The sequence below is a fragment of the Eptatretus burgeri genome, chromosome 3 (genome assembly GCF_056783735.1).
Source record: "Eptatretus burgeri isolate ZD-2024b chromosome 3, Ebu_testis_v1, whole genome shotgun sequence".
Lineage (NCBI taxonomy): Eukaryota > Metazoa > Chordata > Myxini > Myxiniformes > Myxinidae > Eptatretus > Eptatretus burgeri.
The window spans coordinates 125,372,132-125,390,042 of record NC_140963.1 but is presented as its reverse complement, the minus strand read 5'-3'; the positions used below and the strand labels follow the sequence as shown (position 1 = coordinate 125,390,042).

The window sequence follows — 17,911 nt, the reverse complement described above, 5'->3', positions numbered from 1 at the left end:
CCTATTCCTGGGCTCCTTGGAGAAAAAAAAAATCCGACCGCTTGTGCATATGGAGGTTTGAATAGCGGCCGGTAAAATGGCTGCTCGGGTTCAAAGGGTTCAGATTAATTGTGAATATTCAATAACCTTTGCTTTGCAAACAAGCTCCTGCAAAACATAACATTATAAACTTATACAAGTTCTGGAGTGCTGGAAATGTGACGTTTGAGAAGGTTATGGGTTGAAATAAACAAAATGTGTTTATTGCTGTTTTATGAGCCTTGAGTTTGAAGGTTAACTCTTTCAAAAGGGAAAATGGCTGCAATCACAACCACAAAGCTGATGAGCACAAAAGGGAAGGGGGTGGGTTCGGGGGGTTAAACAAGTATAATCAAAAGATGTCAAAGAATGTGATGAAGTGTAACTAATCACAGATATCTGCTAGTTGTGGTTGCAATGTTTCAGTGGCCAATAAAGCATGGAAAGGATTACAGATCCACAGTGTAACAAAAGTGCACATGAACATTCTGACAAATGCTTCATCTGAATTGACCTGTACCTCTTAGCTGATCACATACAGATGGCGTCTCCGTTGACTCGGTCTCTGTTGTCAATGTCAAACTACCATTCCTCATCATCTGTACTGGCTCCAGGTCAGTTTCTGAAATCGTGCCTGCTGATGCTGGGCCACTTATAGGAAGTGGTCCTGCAGGTCCGTGTGGTTCTGCCTCAGGCATCGAGTAATAATTTTGCATCGGTGTTGGCAATGGAGATGGTGATGGAGGTGCGGTGGGTAATGAGCGAGGAAAACCAAACATGAACATTGAGAATAAGAAAAGCATTGCAGCGCAGAGCAAGAATCCTGCCCACCAGGCCCCGATCCAGCGAGGGTCATCCATTGTGAAGTCCAGTTGGCCTGAGAGGTAACAAACGTGAATAAATATATGCCAGCATGAACAAGACAGAAAAATTAAAGTACATTCCACCTTTCCATTATTACATACAAGTTGGGTCACCCAATCAAAATCGGGTTACTTCGACTTCAGTAATGCATCATGAAGATCGAGGTCTCAAGTTGCATTTCCAGGAGTTAATCCGGGAGTGCACCACAGCAATGATAAGCCAAATGGCCATATTTTTTTCTTCGAGGTCAGTTTCTCCTCAATCTCATGCTGTCTATTATTTTCCTCTGATTTTCAGATGTACACACAAACACAGAATTTCCTTGTGTGTGTGGGGGTGGGGGGAGAGGAGGTGGGGGGTTTGTGTTCATCACCTGAAGCATGTATGCAAGATTTGGTGGAGATTGGCTCAGCTGTCTTTTTCTATGATTTTCAGACCCACACTGGGGGCCACAGAAGGAGAGTTAACATCTTCCTTCTTCCTTCGTTATGTAGCACAAGGCTGCAGGTAGCATCAGTGGCTGTGCCGCTGATGCAATGCTCCTATTACCAGTCACCGGTACTCATTTTGCCGACCTCGGAAGAATGATAGGCTGTCAACCCCACCTGGTATTAATTCAGCGGCAGACAGGGGCTCAAACTCAGAACTCTAAGATCCCAAACAAGCCACCCTAACCGCTAAGCCAACACCAGGCTTTGAGCATTAACAGCACGGTCCTTGTCAAGCTTTTGCCTGTGAATCCTTCTGCCACGCTTCACCGAAATATAAAATATATTTTTGATCTGTATTAGAGAATGCTAAACATCAACCAACAGTCCAATCTCGACCAAGATGTTGGTGAGCTTCAATGTCGCAAACTAGGGTCTTTTCAGGACCGGCATTGTTCATCATCTCAGCCAACATCGAAGATCTCTTAGCAGCCAAACAACATATTCTGGCAGATTTTTGCACGAGAAATAACAGTGACATTCTTTGCCGACAATGGACGCATCATGGATCCATCCAAGGATCCTGGGTATGACACTTGTGACAGACCACACGATCAGTATGGCAGTGCTGTTTTTGAATGCAGTGGAATTGCTCTTGACAAGTCCTCCATGTCAGAACTTGGTAGCATTGAAGTCACTAACATCCAGTTTATGGGGATCTCCGTAAGTACAGTCCACAAGCCACGTCACGAGTTATTCTCTTTCCCAGATGGTTTTACCGATAATTATGTCAACGTGGTGATGGGTGACTTCAACAGCCATAGTGTACTTTGGGAAACCTCAGAAGCAAACAATGATGGGGAATTAGTTGAAAGCTGGTCAGATGCACGACATCTGTCCCTCGTTCATGATGCAAAGCTACCAAGTTCCTTCAACAGCAGCAGATGGAGATGCCGTTATAACCCAGACCTGGTGTTTGCTTCAAACAGCATTGCCAACCAATGTGAGAAAATTGTCCTGGATCAAATTCCAAACTCCCAACACTGACCTATTGGAATTAAAGTCCATGCAGTGGTCGCCCCCTCATGCAGGTTCCCTTCCACTGACGTTTCAACCTGAAAAATACGAACTGTGAAAAATTCTCAGTGGACCTGGATGCTGCAATCGAAGACCGACCAGCTTCCCCCACTAACCATGATGTTTTTGTGGAGATGATGAAAAGATCCTCGAGGACCAATATCCTGGGAGGCTGCCGATGAATTACATCCCGGAACGATATCACAGGATGCTAAAGAAGCATTACACCAACTGCTTCTCGACGAATTCCTTTGTGAATGATACCCCGGAATCTGGAGAGAGACTGATCAATGCCATGTCAGAGAAGTGGTGAAATAAGTGGCAAGAACCACAAATATGGTGATAAATGACTTCATGAAAGCACAACCTCGGTGTGAGATCACAGCTGACCAAGCCACTCACCAATTCCTCATGAACAGTCGAGGAAACCCAGGCCATCGTCCCAGTAGAATCAAATTTCAAGGCTTGGTAATGATGACCAGGGGGACTCTAACTTTACCAAACCTTTCATCATGAGTGAACTCCTACTTGCATAAAAGTGCTGACCTGCAACAAATTTGCCAGATATGACGACATCCTCTGTGAGCAAGTCAAGCAACGAGGACCAGTAGTTCTCCAGTGTTTACCAGACATGTTCAAAAGCTGCTCGACTACCAATAAGATTCCAAAACTGTGGAGACATGCAAAAATAGTGGCTATTCTGAAGCCTGGAAAAGATCCTCCAACATGAAAAGATACCAGCCCATCTCCCTGCTCTGACACATATGCTGTACAAACCATTTGAGACACTCATTCTAAATTGACGAGCCCTCTTTGTGGATCAACTAGTCCTGAGCAAGCAGGTTTTAGACCCGGAAAGTCCTGCACAAGCCAGCTTCTGAATCTCACCTAATTCATCGAGAACGGTTATGAGAAAGGGTTGATAACTGGTGCTGCCTTTGTTGACCTGACTGTGGCATATGACACAGTCAATCATCAGATTCTTGTGCAGAAGTTATTTCAGACACCAAAACAATTCAAGACTGACAGATCTGATGTAAAACATGCTGGCCAGCTGACGTTTATTTGTGCACATCGGGGGTAATCGCAGCAGAAGGTGTCGACAAAAGAATGGATGACATCAAGGCAGTGTTCTTTCCCCTTTACTATTCAATGTCTCTGCAAATGATAAACTCATTCGTCCAAACACCAGGAATTTCCTGTATGCTGATGATCTCTGTATTACATCCCAGGATCAGTCCTTTAAGAAAATGGAGCAGTCCCTCACTGATGCATGAGCTGGATTAGCCAACTATTACACAGTCAACCACTTGCAGGCGAATCCAGAGAAGATGCAAATCAGTGCCTGAAATCTTAATAACAGGGATGCAAACCGAAAGCTGAATTTCTGCTGGGATTGGAGAAGGCTGACTCACAGGCCAAGACAATATATGTTGAAGTTACCCTGGACCACGCACTCAACGACAAAGAATATGTCTTTAAGACAGATGAAGTTAGGAGCAAGAAACAGCATTTTGAGGAAGTTGATCAACTCTGAATGAGGAACAGACCCAGGAACCAAAGTACTGCACTCCGCCTTGTGCTATTCGGCAGTGGAATATGCTTGTCCTGTTTGGGGCTGTTCCTCACATGCCAAGAAGATGGGATCCAGACCTCAACACTGCCTGCAGAGCTATTTATGGTTGCCTTAAACCAATGTGTATGGATGACTTATATTTGCGATGTGGTATTGCTACACCTTCAAACAGAAGGGCAGTCTCCTCACAAATAGAAAGAACAAAGCAGGAATGTGACTATTGCCACCTACTCTTTCAACAGCAGCCAGCACCCAAGAGGATGAAGTCCAGGAAGAGTTTCCTTCATACTGTTCAGCTCCTAGATGGTAACCCCCACAGCTGCATTTAAGACCTCACAAGCTGTCACTTGACCCTGAGGAGTGCTGTCAAAAGGAACCAGTGAGACATGGCCAACCTGGCAGCATCTCAATCACCTCAGGACTGGAGTTGGACACTGTAGAGCCCTTGTGCAGAAGGGGGATATCATCAAAATGGCCCAACCGATTTTGACTGTGGAGAGGCTCTTAAAACAATGGAGCATCTCCTAGATTTCCCTCTCTTATCAAGGGCTTGAGGATCAGAAGGCCTGAAGGCTCTCAACTCCTGTGCCAGAACATGTGCTTTGCCGTAGCTGGGAAAAGTGTAGCGACATGAAAAAGAAGACTGCCACAAACATAAATCCTTGGGGGGGGGGGGGTAGAATGGTTATGGCCATGACCTGACCCTGTGTACCTTCAGCATGATGCAAAATTTGGTGGAGATTGATTTATACACAATTCCACAACCCTTGACCAAAGAAAATATGACACACACACACTATATATATATATATATATATATATATATATATATATATATATATATATATATATATATATATATATATATATATATATATATATATATGTTGTTGTTCGTCTTTCGGCTGCTCCCGTTAGGGGTCGCCACAGCGGATCATCCGTTATAATCCGCATACTGATTTGGCACAGGTTTTACGCCGGATGCCCTTCCTGACGCAACCCTGGTCGCCTCTTACGACACAGGGATAAGGAATGGGTTTCGCCATGATTCTGGTCTGCCCTACGCCCTCTCATAGCACGGCCCAGCGCAGAGCTCCCGTCCTCAAGTGATCCTCCAACCCAAGCCTCCGAGTTGCCGGATTACAGGCGCACGCCACTACGCCCGGTTCATATATATATATATATATATATATATATATATATATATATATATATATATATATATATATATATATATATATAATTTTTTTTAAAGAAGAAGGCACTTCCAACCAAAAGTAAACTCGATCTACTCCACTCTTTTGAGCAATAAGCAAAAGCCGATCTGGTTTCAGGAGATGTTTCACCAGCTTCACAGCAGCCTTCCTGAAGCGAATGGACCCCGAGCCTTGGCAAACCACTGTGCCGAGGTTCGGGGTCTACTGGTCCGAGATGGGGTTTGCTCTTGCTTCTTGCTCAAATTAGCAGAGCAGATCTAGTATTCTTTTGGCTGGAAGCACCTTCTTCTAATGTATTAATTTTCTGAAATTTGTGGAATTTGTTTTTCATTTGGAAGTTGTGGGTTATGATGTGTAAATAAAAGGTGGAAAAAGTCTGAGTTAATGCAATTTAATTCCAGGCTATAAGGCAACAAAAAGTGAAAATTTTGAAACGGGGTGTAGACTGACTGGAACGAGCTGCACAATCCCTATTATCAGTCAGGAGAGGAACGTTGCTGCCAAATTTCAGCCGGATCGGCCGAGCGGTTTTGCCGGAGAAGTTAAAATAGGAGACAGATGGATGGAAGGACAGTGCACGATGGCAATACCTTATCTGGAATTTACACTCCAGATAAGTTAAAAAACAAAAGTCCACACCTCTTCTGGGCCGTACAGCGCATCTCACCACAATGGCTTGCATACACCGGCCAGACAGATAGTGATCGGTCGTTGTAAAGCACGTAGTACTTCCATGTGCCGTGAAACATCCAATTCTCACTGGGCCTCGCCTTCCAGAGTCAGACATTTTACAGCCTTACTCTGTCTACCTATAAATTCACACTTACCGACTCCTCAGTGCACGTTTTACAAGACAACTTACTCTATAATTGCTCTTGTTTGCAAGAGTAAATCTACGCCACGTGAATCACAACTATGGTCTTACTACATTTTTACAATGAATCCTCCCCTTCCGTGTAACAATACTTTGCATGGTTTTCTTTTATGGTTTTCTTTTGGGTAAATGCACTGCCCCATGCAGTGCAAGAACTGCTGCTAATAAACTGAGGTCATCGTTTGCCATAACAATCACAGTATTGGTACGACACTTTCAGACTCCAAAGGGTCTGAATATATGCTGCGCACAGCATACTAACCTATAATTTAAATAACCCGTTTCAACATTCCAACAGTGTAATTCATAGAAAACATGAAAGTGTTGCTGACTTGTGTCAATGAAGAGAGCATCAACGTAGATTCGAGTGAAAAGGGAGCCAAGCATGAAGCCAACTGTAGGTCCCAACAGCATGATGGTGAACAGGATGCCTAAGGGAGTGTTTGAGAAAAAGGAATATGGGGCAAGTGGGAAAGGGAATAAAGACGGGCAGAGGTCATTCAGATGGAATGCAAAGGCAACAGTAGCACAAAATGAAAGAGGCATACAATGAAGGATAAATTTATCGATCAATAAAACAAAATAATAAAACACAATTTGGAGGGTAACAGGAAAAGGATTTTAAAAAATAAATAAAATACAAACACAACTAGACTGGCACTTGGTGGAGCGCTTCCCTCCGCCAGGCTGAACAATTTACGTTTTGTATCCCAATGATAGGCACGATCTCAATCGGAACCTTAATCAAAATGTTATTGGCTTGTTCTCGTCACTGAACCAACTCATACACAACGTTTGGTTGTAATCCATCCACAACTCTTTTAGATATCATGATATACTGTGCCTAAATAAATTCTACAACCCCTTTTCAAAATGTTCACCTTTTCTTGACTGATCGCCTGGAATTAAATTGCATTAAATCAGACTTTTTCCACCTTCATTTACACTTTCTAACATCCAACTTCCAAGTCGAAAACAAATTTGACAAATTTCAGAAAGTGAATTAAAAATACAAAACTAGAATATCTTGGTTGGATAAGTATCCAGTCCTCTGAGTTTATACTGGGTGGAAGCACCTTTGACAGCAATTACAGCTGGGAGTCTGTTGGGATAGGTCTCCACCAACTTTGCACACCTGGAATGGGTAATATTTTCCCATTCTTCTGAACAAAACTGTTCAAGCTCAGTTAAGTTGTGTGGGGAGCGTTTATGGAAAGCAATCTTCAAGTCATGCCACAGAAATGTAGGATGCATGCCACAGGATTTTGGTCGGGGCTCTGACTGGACCACTCAAGGACATTTATCTTTTTGTTCCTTTGCCACTCGAATGTAGCATTGACTGTGTGGTTCAGGTCATTGTCATGCTGAAAGGTGAACTTCCATCACAATTTCAGCTTTCTTGCAGAGGGCAGCAGGTTTTCCTCTCGGATTTTTCTGTATTTTGCTCCATGCATTTTCTCTTCTATCCTGATAAGTGCCCCAGTCCCTGCTGATAAGAAACATCCCCATTACATGATGCTGCCACCACCATACTTCACAGTTGGGATGGTGTTCTTTGGATGATGTGCTTTTTTTGAATTTACGTTTTTTGAACATAACATTTTAAATTTAGGCCAAAAAGTTCCATCTTGGTTTCATCAGACCACAAAACTGTTTGCCATATGGCTTTAGAATCTCTTGAATGGATTTTTGCATGCCTCAAATGGGACTCAAGGTGGGATTTTTTGAGTAATGGCTTTCTTCTTGTCACCTTACCATATAGGCCAAACTTGTGGAATTCTTGGGATATTGTTACATGCAAACAGTGACCAGTCTTTGCCATAAAGGCCTGAAGCTCTTTCAAAGTTGCCATTAGCCTCTTGGTGGCCTCTCTGATCAGTCTCCCACTTGCTTGGTAATCCAGTTTGGAGGGACAGCCTGATCTTGGCAGGGTATTGGTGGTACCATACGCCTTCCACTTCTTAATGATTGTCTTGACTGTGCTCCAAGGAATATTCAAAGCCTTTGAAATATTTTTATACCCATCCCCTGATCTATTCCTTTCCACAACTTTATCCTGGAGGTCTTTTGAAAGCTCCTTGGTGCTCATGGTTGAGTCTTTGGTGTGAAATGCACTACCAAGCAGAGGAAACCAACAGCAACAGCTGATTTTATTCTAAAATGAACATAATCATTACAATTTAACGCAGGTGGAGGCCAATTAACTCGGTGTGTGATTTTGAAGGTGATTGGTTACACCTGAGCTAATTTACAATTGCTATTATAAGGGGGGTGGACACTTTTCCAAACAAGATATTCTAGTTTTGTATTTTTAATTAATTTTCTGAAATTTGTGGAATTGCTTTTTCACTTGGAAGTTGTGGGTTACGATGTGTGAATAAAGATGGAAAAAGTCTGATTTATATTAATGCAATTTCATTCCAAGCTACAAGGCAACAAAAGGTGAAATTTTTGAAAGGGGGAGTACACTATCTAAAGGCACTGTTTGTCATTTTTAGCCCCATCACTCAATGATGGAGAATCACTTGAAAATTCTCGGATTCGGATCTTAACCAAAATTGAATCAATTCTTCCTCGTCACACACCCAACCTGTCCACCAAGTTTTGTCCATATCCGTCCACAACTTTTTGAGATATCCTGTTCACAGACAAACAGACAGCGGTGAAAACATAACCTCCACCCAACTTCGGTGGTGGAGGTAATAAGGAAGAATGAAATAAACAGGGAGAGAACAGAAACACAATTAGGAATCTGCTAGTGGTGCATCACAAAGTACAACGTCCCACAGATGTACGTTAGGCTGGGTGTCCCATTAACTCGTATCACTTGGTCTTGGTGAAATATCGAATGGTGTCTCTTATAAAGAGTTGGCAAGTCATTCCCTGCACCCTGACCATTGTTGTGAAATACTTGGGCTAAATGTATGTGCTCAATGAACTGCGGATAGAGAGAGAGAGAGAGAGAGAGTGTGAGAGAGAGAGACAGAGAGACACAGAGAGAGAGAGAGAGGAAACGAGAGAGAGAGAGAGAGAGAGAGAGGAAACGAGAGAGAGAGAGAGAGAGAGGAAACGAGAGAGAGAGAGAGAGAGAGAGAGAGAGACAGACAGAGACAGACAGAGACAGACAGAGACAGACAGAGACAGACAGAGACAGACAGAGACAGACAGAGACAGACAGAGACAGACAGAGACAGACAGAGACAGACAGAGACAGACAGAGACAGACAGAGACAGACAGAGACAGACAGAGACAGACAGAGACAGACAGAGACAGACAGAGACAGACAGAGACAGACAGAGACAGACAGAGACAGACAGAGACAGACAGAGACAGACAGAGACAGACAGAGACAGAGAAAGAGAGAGACAGAGAAAGAGAGAGACAGAGAAAGAGAGAGAGAGAGAGAGAGAGAGAGAGAGAGAGAGAGAGAGAGAGAGAGAGAGACCCCATAATATAAAGAGAAAAATGGTGTACACAACCTCTTGGATCTGTCATGCAAATCACTTTTGAAACACCCAGTATATCTTTGTAACCAAGGAACCACCACGATACCACATAACTCAATGAATGATCATCTCCTTGGCACGATGCCAAATTTCAACCTCCAGAGATTGTGAATTTGTGAAATATTGCAAAGAAAGCAATTAGTGGTGTTGTACTTCAACTACTTCCATAACTACTTGATAAATTATGTTACAAACCATTGTTCAACACAATCACGAACCTTGGGAGCTGAGGAGTAAGGTAATAAACCACGCGAGCAAATCCCACCCGTCACTTCGATGAATATGGAGAAGGTGGAAGCATAGCCTTCTTTAAATAAATACGCTTATACACTTTCTGATAAGAATCGGTAATCTCTTCATATTTTCAGATTTCACTCCGGATTTCGACACTAATTTAATCCACGAGAGCGGATCCTTGAATCCGAAATCATATTTCTATTGTACATATGTACGTACTTTGGTCTGTGAGAGTCGATCGTGTTTCGAAGGAAAGCCTTTTTGAGTAGGCCGAATCAAAATGGTGGCTAAGATCCCCTGTGTGGTGAAGTTGGGCTGACCAAGGATAAGCCTTTCATGAAGATAAGCTGTTAATTATTATCTTCAAAAAGGATTTTTAAATTTACCCAAATACCCAATTTTCATTCTTCCACTCGCTTGGAGTTCCCTTCGTATGTATGCAAAGTTTTGGGGTGCTAGGTTTCATCGTTTTTGAGTTATGGAGGAGACACACACACATTTATTATTGTAGATACTTTTTCTTTTTGGAGAAGTATAAATATTCCATGAGACGCTTTGATCGTCCTTCAAAAAGAAAGACTCATCTTACTGGTGCTCGACTTAATTACAAGAGTATTGATTCAAATTATTAGACATGGAATTACAACAGACATTGACAGAACAGGAGGTGGTTTGGCCTATCATGCCTGTGTTGATCAATAGTTCAATCCGATCCGTCAGTTTATCTTCATTTCACTGGGTGGGGAGAAGTCAGCATGGACAGCGACATCACCATTAGGATTTGGGGAGGGGGGTGGGGGGGGTTGAGGATTAAAGAAACTGCACAGTCTCTGTTTCCAATTCCCATTTAAAAAAATTCTAATAATATCTCGTGAAATTCTCATTATATTTCCATGAGACCTCATGAGGCATTAGTTTTCTTTCTGAAGTGCTATATTTAAAATAAATAAATAAATAAATGAATAAGCAAAACAAATCTGCAGCAATATTTTTATTCTCGACAAATCTTCAAAACCGGACGCTTCAAAGACTGAAAAAAGTTGTTTTTTTCTTTTCACAATGAACTTTATCTGTCATTCTCCAAAAGGATAACATTGCGACACAACTAATTTTTCAATGACATGAGGAGATAAATACAATTCTAGATTATTGAACACAAACTCTCCTTAATTTTTTGAATATAAAGTCGAGGCTCCTGAAAGAGCTAGAACACCAAATGGATCAGGACACAACAGAAAACTAGAAGGGCACTCGGTAGAGCGCATACCTCCGCCACGCAATACCTGATCCACGAGAACATATTTGGGCCCAATCAATAAATTTTTGAAGTATCATGCGATACAGTACTACATCATTTTTGTCCCTATCTCTCAATGGTGAAGAATCACTTTAAAATTAAATAATTCTCGTATCCAGATCCAGATTCAGATCTTTCACAAAATCGAATCAATTCGTTCTTGCGACACCCCCAACCTGTCCACGTTTCATCCGAATCCATCCACAACGTTTTGAGATATCGTGCTATATATCATTTGTAGCACTATCTCTCAAGAGTGAAGAATCAGTTAAAATATTCGAGTCGTTGGATCCGTATCGGGATCTTCACCAAAATCTAATCAGTTCGTCCTTGTCACACACCGAACCTATCCACAACTTTTTGAGATATCCTCTACACAAAGACAGACAGACAGAAAGAGGTGAAAACATAACCTCCACCTTTGGTGGCAGAGATAAAAATGGAACAGTAGAAAGACTGGAGAAATGCCAACAGCAGGGTTGATGGATAAAATAGAGGGATACTTGGAGAAATAAGGGATGTGGGAGGAATGAGTGGTCGGGGAAGGCATACGGGGCGAATGAGATGGATACAGAAGCAAACTCTCAGGAAGGAAAAACTGGAAATTTGGAAAGTGGTGGGCTTTGGGGAGGGTTATTGGGAGTAGAAAAGATCATGGTTTTGGATTGGAGATGATCTGAGATGGCGTGAGACCCAAGATTTTGAGTGACTCAACTGCCTCAAAGGGATTGTTAATAAAGTAGATGGGAGAGTTTGCCATATGGTCCTTTCGGAAAGAGAGAGAGAAAAAGAGAGAGAGAGAGAAAAAGAGAGAGAGAGAGAAAAAGAGAGAGAGAGAGAAAAAGAGAGAGAGAGAGAAAAAGAGAGAGAGAGAGAAAAAAAGAGAGAGAGAGAAAAAGAGAGAGAGAGAGAGAAAAAGAGAGAGAGAGACAGACAGAAAAAGAGAGAGAGAGAGAGAGAGAGAGAGAGAGAGAGAGAGAGAGAGAGAGAGAGAAAAAGAGAGAGAGAGACACAGAGAGAGAGAGAGAGAAAAAGAGAGAGAGAGAGAGAAAAAGAGAGAGAGAGAGAGAAAAAGAGAGAGAGAGAGAAAAAAAAAGAGAAAGAGAAAGAGAAAGAGAAAGAGAAAGAGAAAGAGAAAGAGAAAGAGAAAGAGAAAGAGAAAGAGAAAGAGAAAGAGAAAGAGAAAGAGAAAGAGAAAGAGAAAGAGAAAGAGAAAGAGAAAGAGAAAGAGAGAGAGAGAGAGAGAGAGAGAGAGAGAGAGAGAGAGAGAGAGAGAGAGAGAGAGAGAGAGAGAGAGAGAGAGAGAGAGAGAGAGAGAGAGAGAGAGAGAGAGAGAGAGAGAGAGAGAGATTTGTCAAGATTGAAAGACTCATTCCAAGTGTTTGACGAGCTTGTGATTCTACCAAGGTCTGAAGAGAGGGAATAGCCTGCTGCCTGCCTATCTGAAGGATGGGAGATGTCATGGCAGAGGGTGGAGTCATTAGCAAATCAATAAAGGGGATTTTTCAGAGTCAGAAACATTGTTGATGAGGATTAGGGGACTGGGCCCAGAAAACTGCCTTGGAGGAATTCAGTCTTCACAGGGAGACGAGATGAAAGGATTCCGTTGAGAGCCACAAGTTGGCAACGAGTGTAGAGGAAGTCAGTAAGCCATGTGTGGAGTTGGCCTTGGATAGCATAGGCAGAGAACCTGGAGAGCAAGGTGGTATCCCAGACTATTGAAAGCTCAAGATGTGTCCAGAGAAACGGCCCTGATCTCATGTCTGACATTGAGGGAATCCATCCATTGTTGGGTGAGTTGAAGCAGCATGTCCAAGGTGGAGAGATCTGGTCTGAAATGAAATTGATGATATGAGATTAGGTTGTTGGAGATAAGGAAGGATTTCATATCAACAGCAATGATGGATTCCATGACATTGCTGATTGAAAGTAAGCTGATTGGTCTGTAGATAAGGGGATTTTTTTGGGGGGGGGGGGAGGGAGAAATTGAGGCAGTGGTCTGTTGCCTATACACCATACAAGTAACAATTTGGCATTCTCTTGAGCAAGGGCTTTTACCATGGAGGTTCCATGGGTCCTTGCTATATATTATTTTTGGCATGCACTATACATATGCATCATGAAGAAGATAATTGGCTAAGGATCGTTTATTGGCACAATTAGGCTACTCGTCATCACTGGAGTTGCACTTCCATGGGGTTTCCACATATCTCATGGGATTGTGAGTTGGACAGGTGACCGCGATGGGCCATGATATATAGGATCCACGGTGTTGCCGTTTCAATCATGGTTCTTGTGAAGTTGGTGATGGCATGGTAGTGAGTGGATAGGGGAGGGGAAAAGAGTTAAATATTGATTGGTTTCAACAAGGTAATGAAGAAATTTGAAATGATCGATGTGGGAATGCCCTGTTGCTTTTATGAGCAGGAGGAGGGGAAGAAGGGAGGGGAGAACAGAGGTGGGATTTGGATTTGGGGGGGGCAGCAACAGTGGGACAGAGTTGGGAGGGGCAAGTTTAGGAGTTGTGTTTGGGTGGGCGAGGGTAGGTGGGGAGGGAGCTTGAATTCTTTGAGTTGGGATGGGGAGGTTGAGAACTTCCATTTGAGAGGTGGAGGTTGAGGACTTGGGATTTGGGAGTGGGGTTTGTGAGGGGTGGGGGTGGGAGTTGATGACTCGAGGTCACCTTTTTACATTGCGTGTATGGTCCACGGGTCCCTGCTAGTTTTCAAATAATACCCTGAGATGTTTCATGTCTCCAATCAAAATGCAGACCAGACATCTGCCTTTTTGGCCTCAGCCAAACAATTGAATACTTTGAAATGACCCCCAACTGGCAGTTATCACCAGAATGGCAGTTTTACTCAAATTCCGTTCCAGAGGGGGGAACAAATGCAGGATTTGATGGTATACACAATGAAAAACCGTTGATATGTTGTGTTGGCTCTGCCACACCAAACGAGGGTTTTGAGAAAAACCTTCATATGTGCAAAATCACAATCGTCAATCCTCAATAAGTGATCTTAATGCGACATCTTGGCATCATTTTCAGTGAGCACAATTTGTGAATCACAAAAATAATTTCGGTGGAGGCAGCCGTCTTTCCAACGGGGTCCCTGGGTGGCTGTTAAAAGCCTGTAATTTTCGAACGATTAACTACAATGGCTGCTTTAATGTATCTGGTAATGATTCAATTTCCTGTTAACCTCTTCTGCTCTTCTTGCGCTTCATTTAGCTTCTCTGACAATCCTCTTCTGAAAGCTTTCGCTTCCTTGGCTGTCGTTTTAGAACTGCCTTGACATCACAAAGTCTGGCAATTCGCCCAAGCAAACTTGTATGGTTTGCAATCTGCATTTTCTTTCAATCATCGATCTCACACCTCTTCAAGACAAGTTGGAGATATTTCCTGGATTTGCTTTCTTCAATATGCTCTATCAAATTCTTCCTTACAAGTACTGCATATCTCATTCACCTCCCCACTATTAAAAAAAAAACACACATTTTTAGCTTGGTAAATGTGCTTGGCTGTTTATTTTCGTTTGTTTATGTCAATGACACTCAGAATAACAACCATGGTCAGAGGCGGCTGAGTGTCTAAATCCACTCTGCTCTTGAATTTGTCATTTGGTTCTGGAAGCTGGGAGGCCGTTGCTTCAATTTCTAGATTTTGGCAGCTTCAGTGAAGACAGTTTGCTCCTGCTGCAGGCTCAGAGATGGAAGAGCTATGGCAGTATGGGATAACTGCTTCGGTCTCCGAGAGTCCTCCACCAAATCTTCAGGCGTATGGCTGTTATGATGTTGAGGTGCCTTTTGATTGTATGTGCGATGAAGGAGCACCAAGGTTCCCATCATTCTGCAATTTCATGATATTTGTTCTAATGGTTATATTTCCAATTGTCGCATCCCAGTCGGAGTTCGGCACTATCATTTCACATGGCCTGCCCTGCACAAAATCTATTTGACTCGAGAGACGTTGATGAAGCACCAATCCAGTCAGTTCGCATAGTCGAGGTGAAGAAAATCTAATTCTAATATAAAGGGAAGAATTGTCTTTTTTGTAGGTTCCTTTCCAGGTGTTTCCATATGTCAAAGGAAAACTGTATCCGATATATTGGTAACTGGTAGCTGTACTGAAAAAGCCTCATTCCTCCTTCAAGAAGGTTTCTGGAGAGGCAAATGTTATTATAAAGCAGATTACCGGTTGAACCGGGAAGGCAAACCCGAACGCAAGATCCTCAACCAATTGTGTCATCCTCATGCAAGCCAGAATGAAATAGGATTCATCTTAGAATTAGCTCCTCAAGCTCTTTGACATCTATATATATATATATATATATATATATATATATATATATATATATATATATATGTATATATATATATATATATATATATATATATATATATATATGTACATAAATATGAGGCCCCGTGAGGAGGAGTGATGTAAGCGACATTTTTTAATGATATGATGATAATAGGCTTGGATGATAGGGTAAGGGTTAAAATAGTGCTATATGGCATTAACTCCAAAATGGCCGATGTGTCCCTTAAGGCCCTGTCACACCTTGACGTTTTAGCCAGCGTATGGCAAGGTATCAAAATGTATGTAAAACGCTGGCATACGCTGAACTATTGATGAGTTCAGGATTTTTCCAGTTTTGGACGTATTCATAACGAGTTGGAGGTATGCATAACGTATTAGTAACGTACACAGAACGTTTCGACAACATATAGATAACTTATATCAACGAATGCTGAGTGTGTTGTCGGCGTTCACAACCTATGCCCAACGATAGTGTAACTTATGCATAGCGCGGCAGCGTATCGCCGACAATCACGTGGTGTAGCCTATTAATAGGCTGCTGCTCAACGATTCAAATCATAACCGCACAAGACATCGAAGTGTCAAGCCGCTGTCACATCTTGACGTTTTAGCCAGCGTTTGCTGACGTATGAAAATTTGCCGAATACGCTGGCACACATCGAATACGTTATGGGTAAGTTTTGTATACGTTAAGAGCACGCTGAAGCACGCTGGCATACGTCGTAGTACGCCGAGTAAGTCGACAAATTTTCAGCATGTTGAAAATTTTTTGACGTATGCCAGCGTATGACGCACATGTTCCGCATACGCTGGCCATAAGTTGTAGGCACGTTACGCGATCGTTGACACACGTCGAAACACGTTACTTGTAAGTTACTCATAAGTCGAAACACGTCGAGATAATGGTTAGCGTCAGCGTTCCAGACTCCATGGTTTTTTTTTTTTTTTTCGATATGATGGTGATGTTGACACTTCGATTTCTAGTGCGGTTATGATTTAAATCGTTGAGCGGCAGCCTATTAATTATATAACATTATAACCACACCAGAAATCGAAGTGTCAACATCACCGTCATACCGAAGGAAAATAAAAACAAAAACAAAAAACCAGGGAGTCTGGAACACTGACGCTAAACATTACCTCGATGTGTTTCAATGTATGAGTAACTTACAAGTCACGTGTGTTGACGTGTGTCAACGATCGTGTAACGTGCCTACAACTTATAGCCAGAGTTATGCGGAACGTGTGAGTCATACGCTGGCATACGTCGAAAAATTTCAAGGATGGAAAATTTGTCTAACAGCTCGGCATACTACGACGTATGCCAGTGTACTACGACGTATGCCAGCGTGCTCTTAAGGTATACAAAACTTACCCATACGTATTCGACGTGTGCAAGCGTTTCAGACACATTTTTCATTCTTCGGCATACGCTGGCTAAATCGTCAAGGTGTGACAGGGCCTTAAGTCAAAATACGTCGAGGTAATGTTTAGCGTACCCGAAACTTATTTCTAACCTACGAGTAACGTGCTTTGAACCTATGAGTAATGTGCTTTGAACCTATGTGTAACGTACCTCCAACGCATATTGACGTATGTAGATGTATTTGACGTCTTCTGGACGACCACAGAACTTACTGAACGTGTTACGAACTTACAGCTACCGTATAATGGCGTATTGGCAGCGTTTAGGGGAATTGATATATAAAAATGGGGTTCACACAGGAGGAACCCGTCAGTGTTCCAGACTCCATGTTTTTTTTCTTGTTTTTTTTCCTTCGGCATGACGGTGATGTTGACACTTCGATTTCTTGTGCGGTTATGATTTAAATCGTTGAGCGGCAGCCTATTCATGATATTATATTATAACCACATGAAAAATCGAAGTGTCAACATCACTGTCATGCCGAAGAAGAAGAAGAAGAAGAAAAAAACCATGGAGTCTGGAACGCTGACGCTAAACATTACCTCGATGTGTTTCGACTTGTGAGTAACTTACAAGTAATGTGTGTCGACGTGTGTCATCGATCGCGTAACGTGCCGACAACAAGTTACTCATAGGTTAGAAATAAGTTTTGGGTACGCTAAACATTACCTCGACGTGTTTCGACTTATGAGTAACTTACAAGTAACGTGTGTCGACGTGTGTCAACGATCACGTAACGTGCCTACAACTTATGGCCAGCGTATACGGAACGTGTGACTCATACGCTGGCATAAGTCGACAAATTTCAAGCATGTTAAAATTTGTCGACGAGCTCGGCGTACTACGACGTATGCCAGCGTACTACGACATATGCCAGCGTGCTTTTAACGTATACAAAACTTACCCATAACATATTCGACGTGTGCCAGCGTTTTAGACAAATTTTTCATACATCGGCATACGCTGGCTTAATTGTCAAGGTGTGACAGGGCCTTTACATCATTCCTCCACGCGGCGCCTCAAACATCTCTAATATATAATCATATATATAATCTATAATATATAT

General features: G+C 42.3%; 1 protein-coding gene across 4 annotated transcripts in view; it reads right to left on the bottom strand.

Annotated features, from left to right (window-relative positions):
• Window positions 1-17,911, bottom strand: part of SLCO3A1 (solute carrier organic anion transporter family member 3A1) — a 135,446-nt gene that overhangs the window by 60,462 nt on the left and 57,073 nt on the right. For all 4 annotated transcript variants that reach the window (XM_085875482.1, XM_085875485.1, XM_085875484.1 and 1 more), the window contains 2 exons: window positions 6,387-6,485; window positions 539-895 (listed from right to left, as the gene is read on the bottom strand). In XM_085875482.1, coding sequence (XP_085731608.1) covers window positions 539-895; window positions 6,387-6,485 — 456 coding nt within the window. The remainder of the gene's footprint in view (window positions 1-538; window positions 896-6,386; window positions 6,486-17,911) is intronic.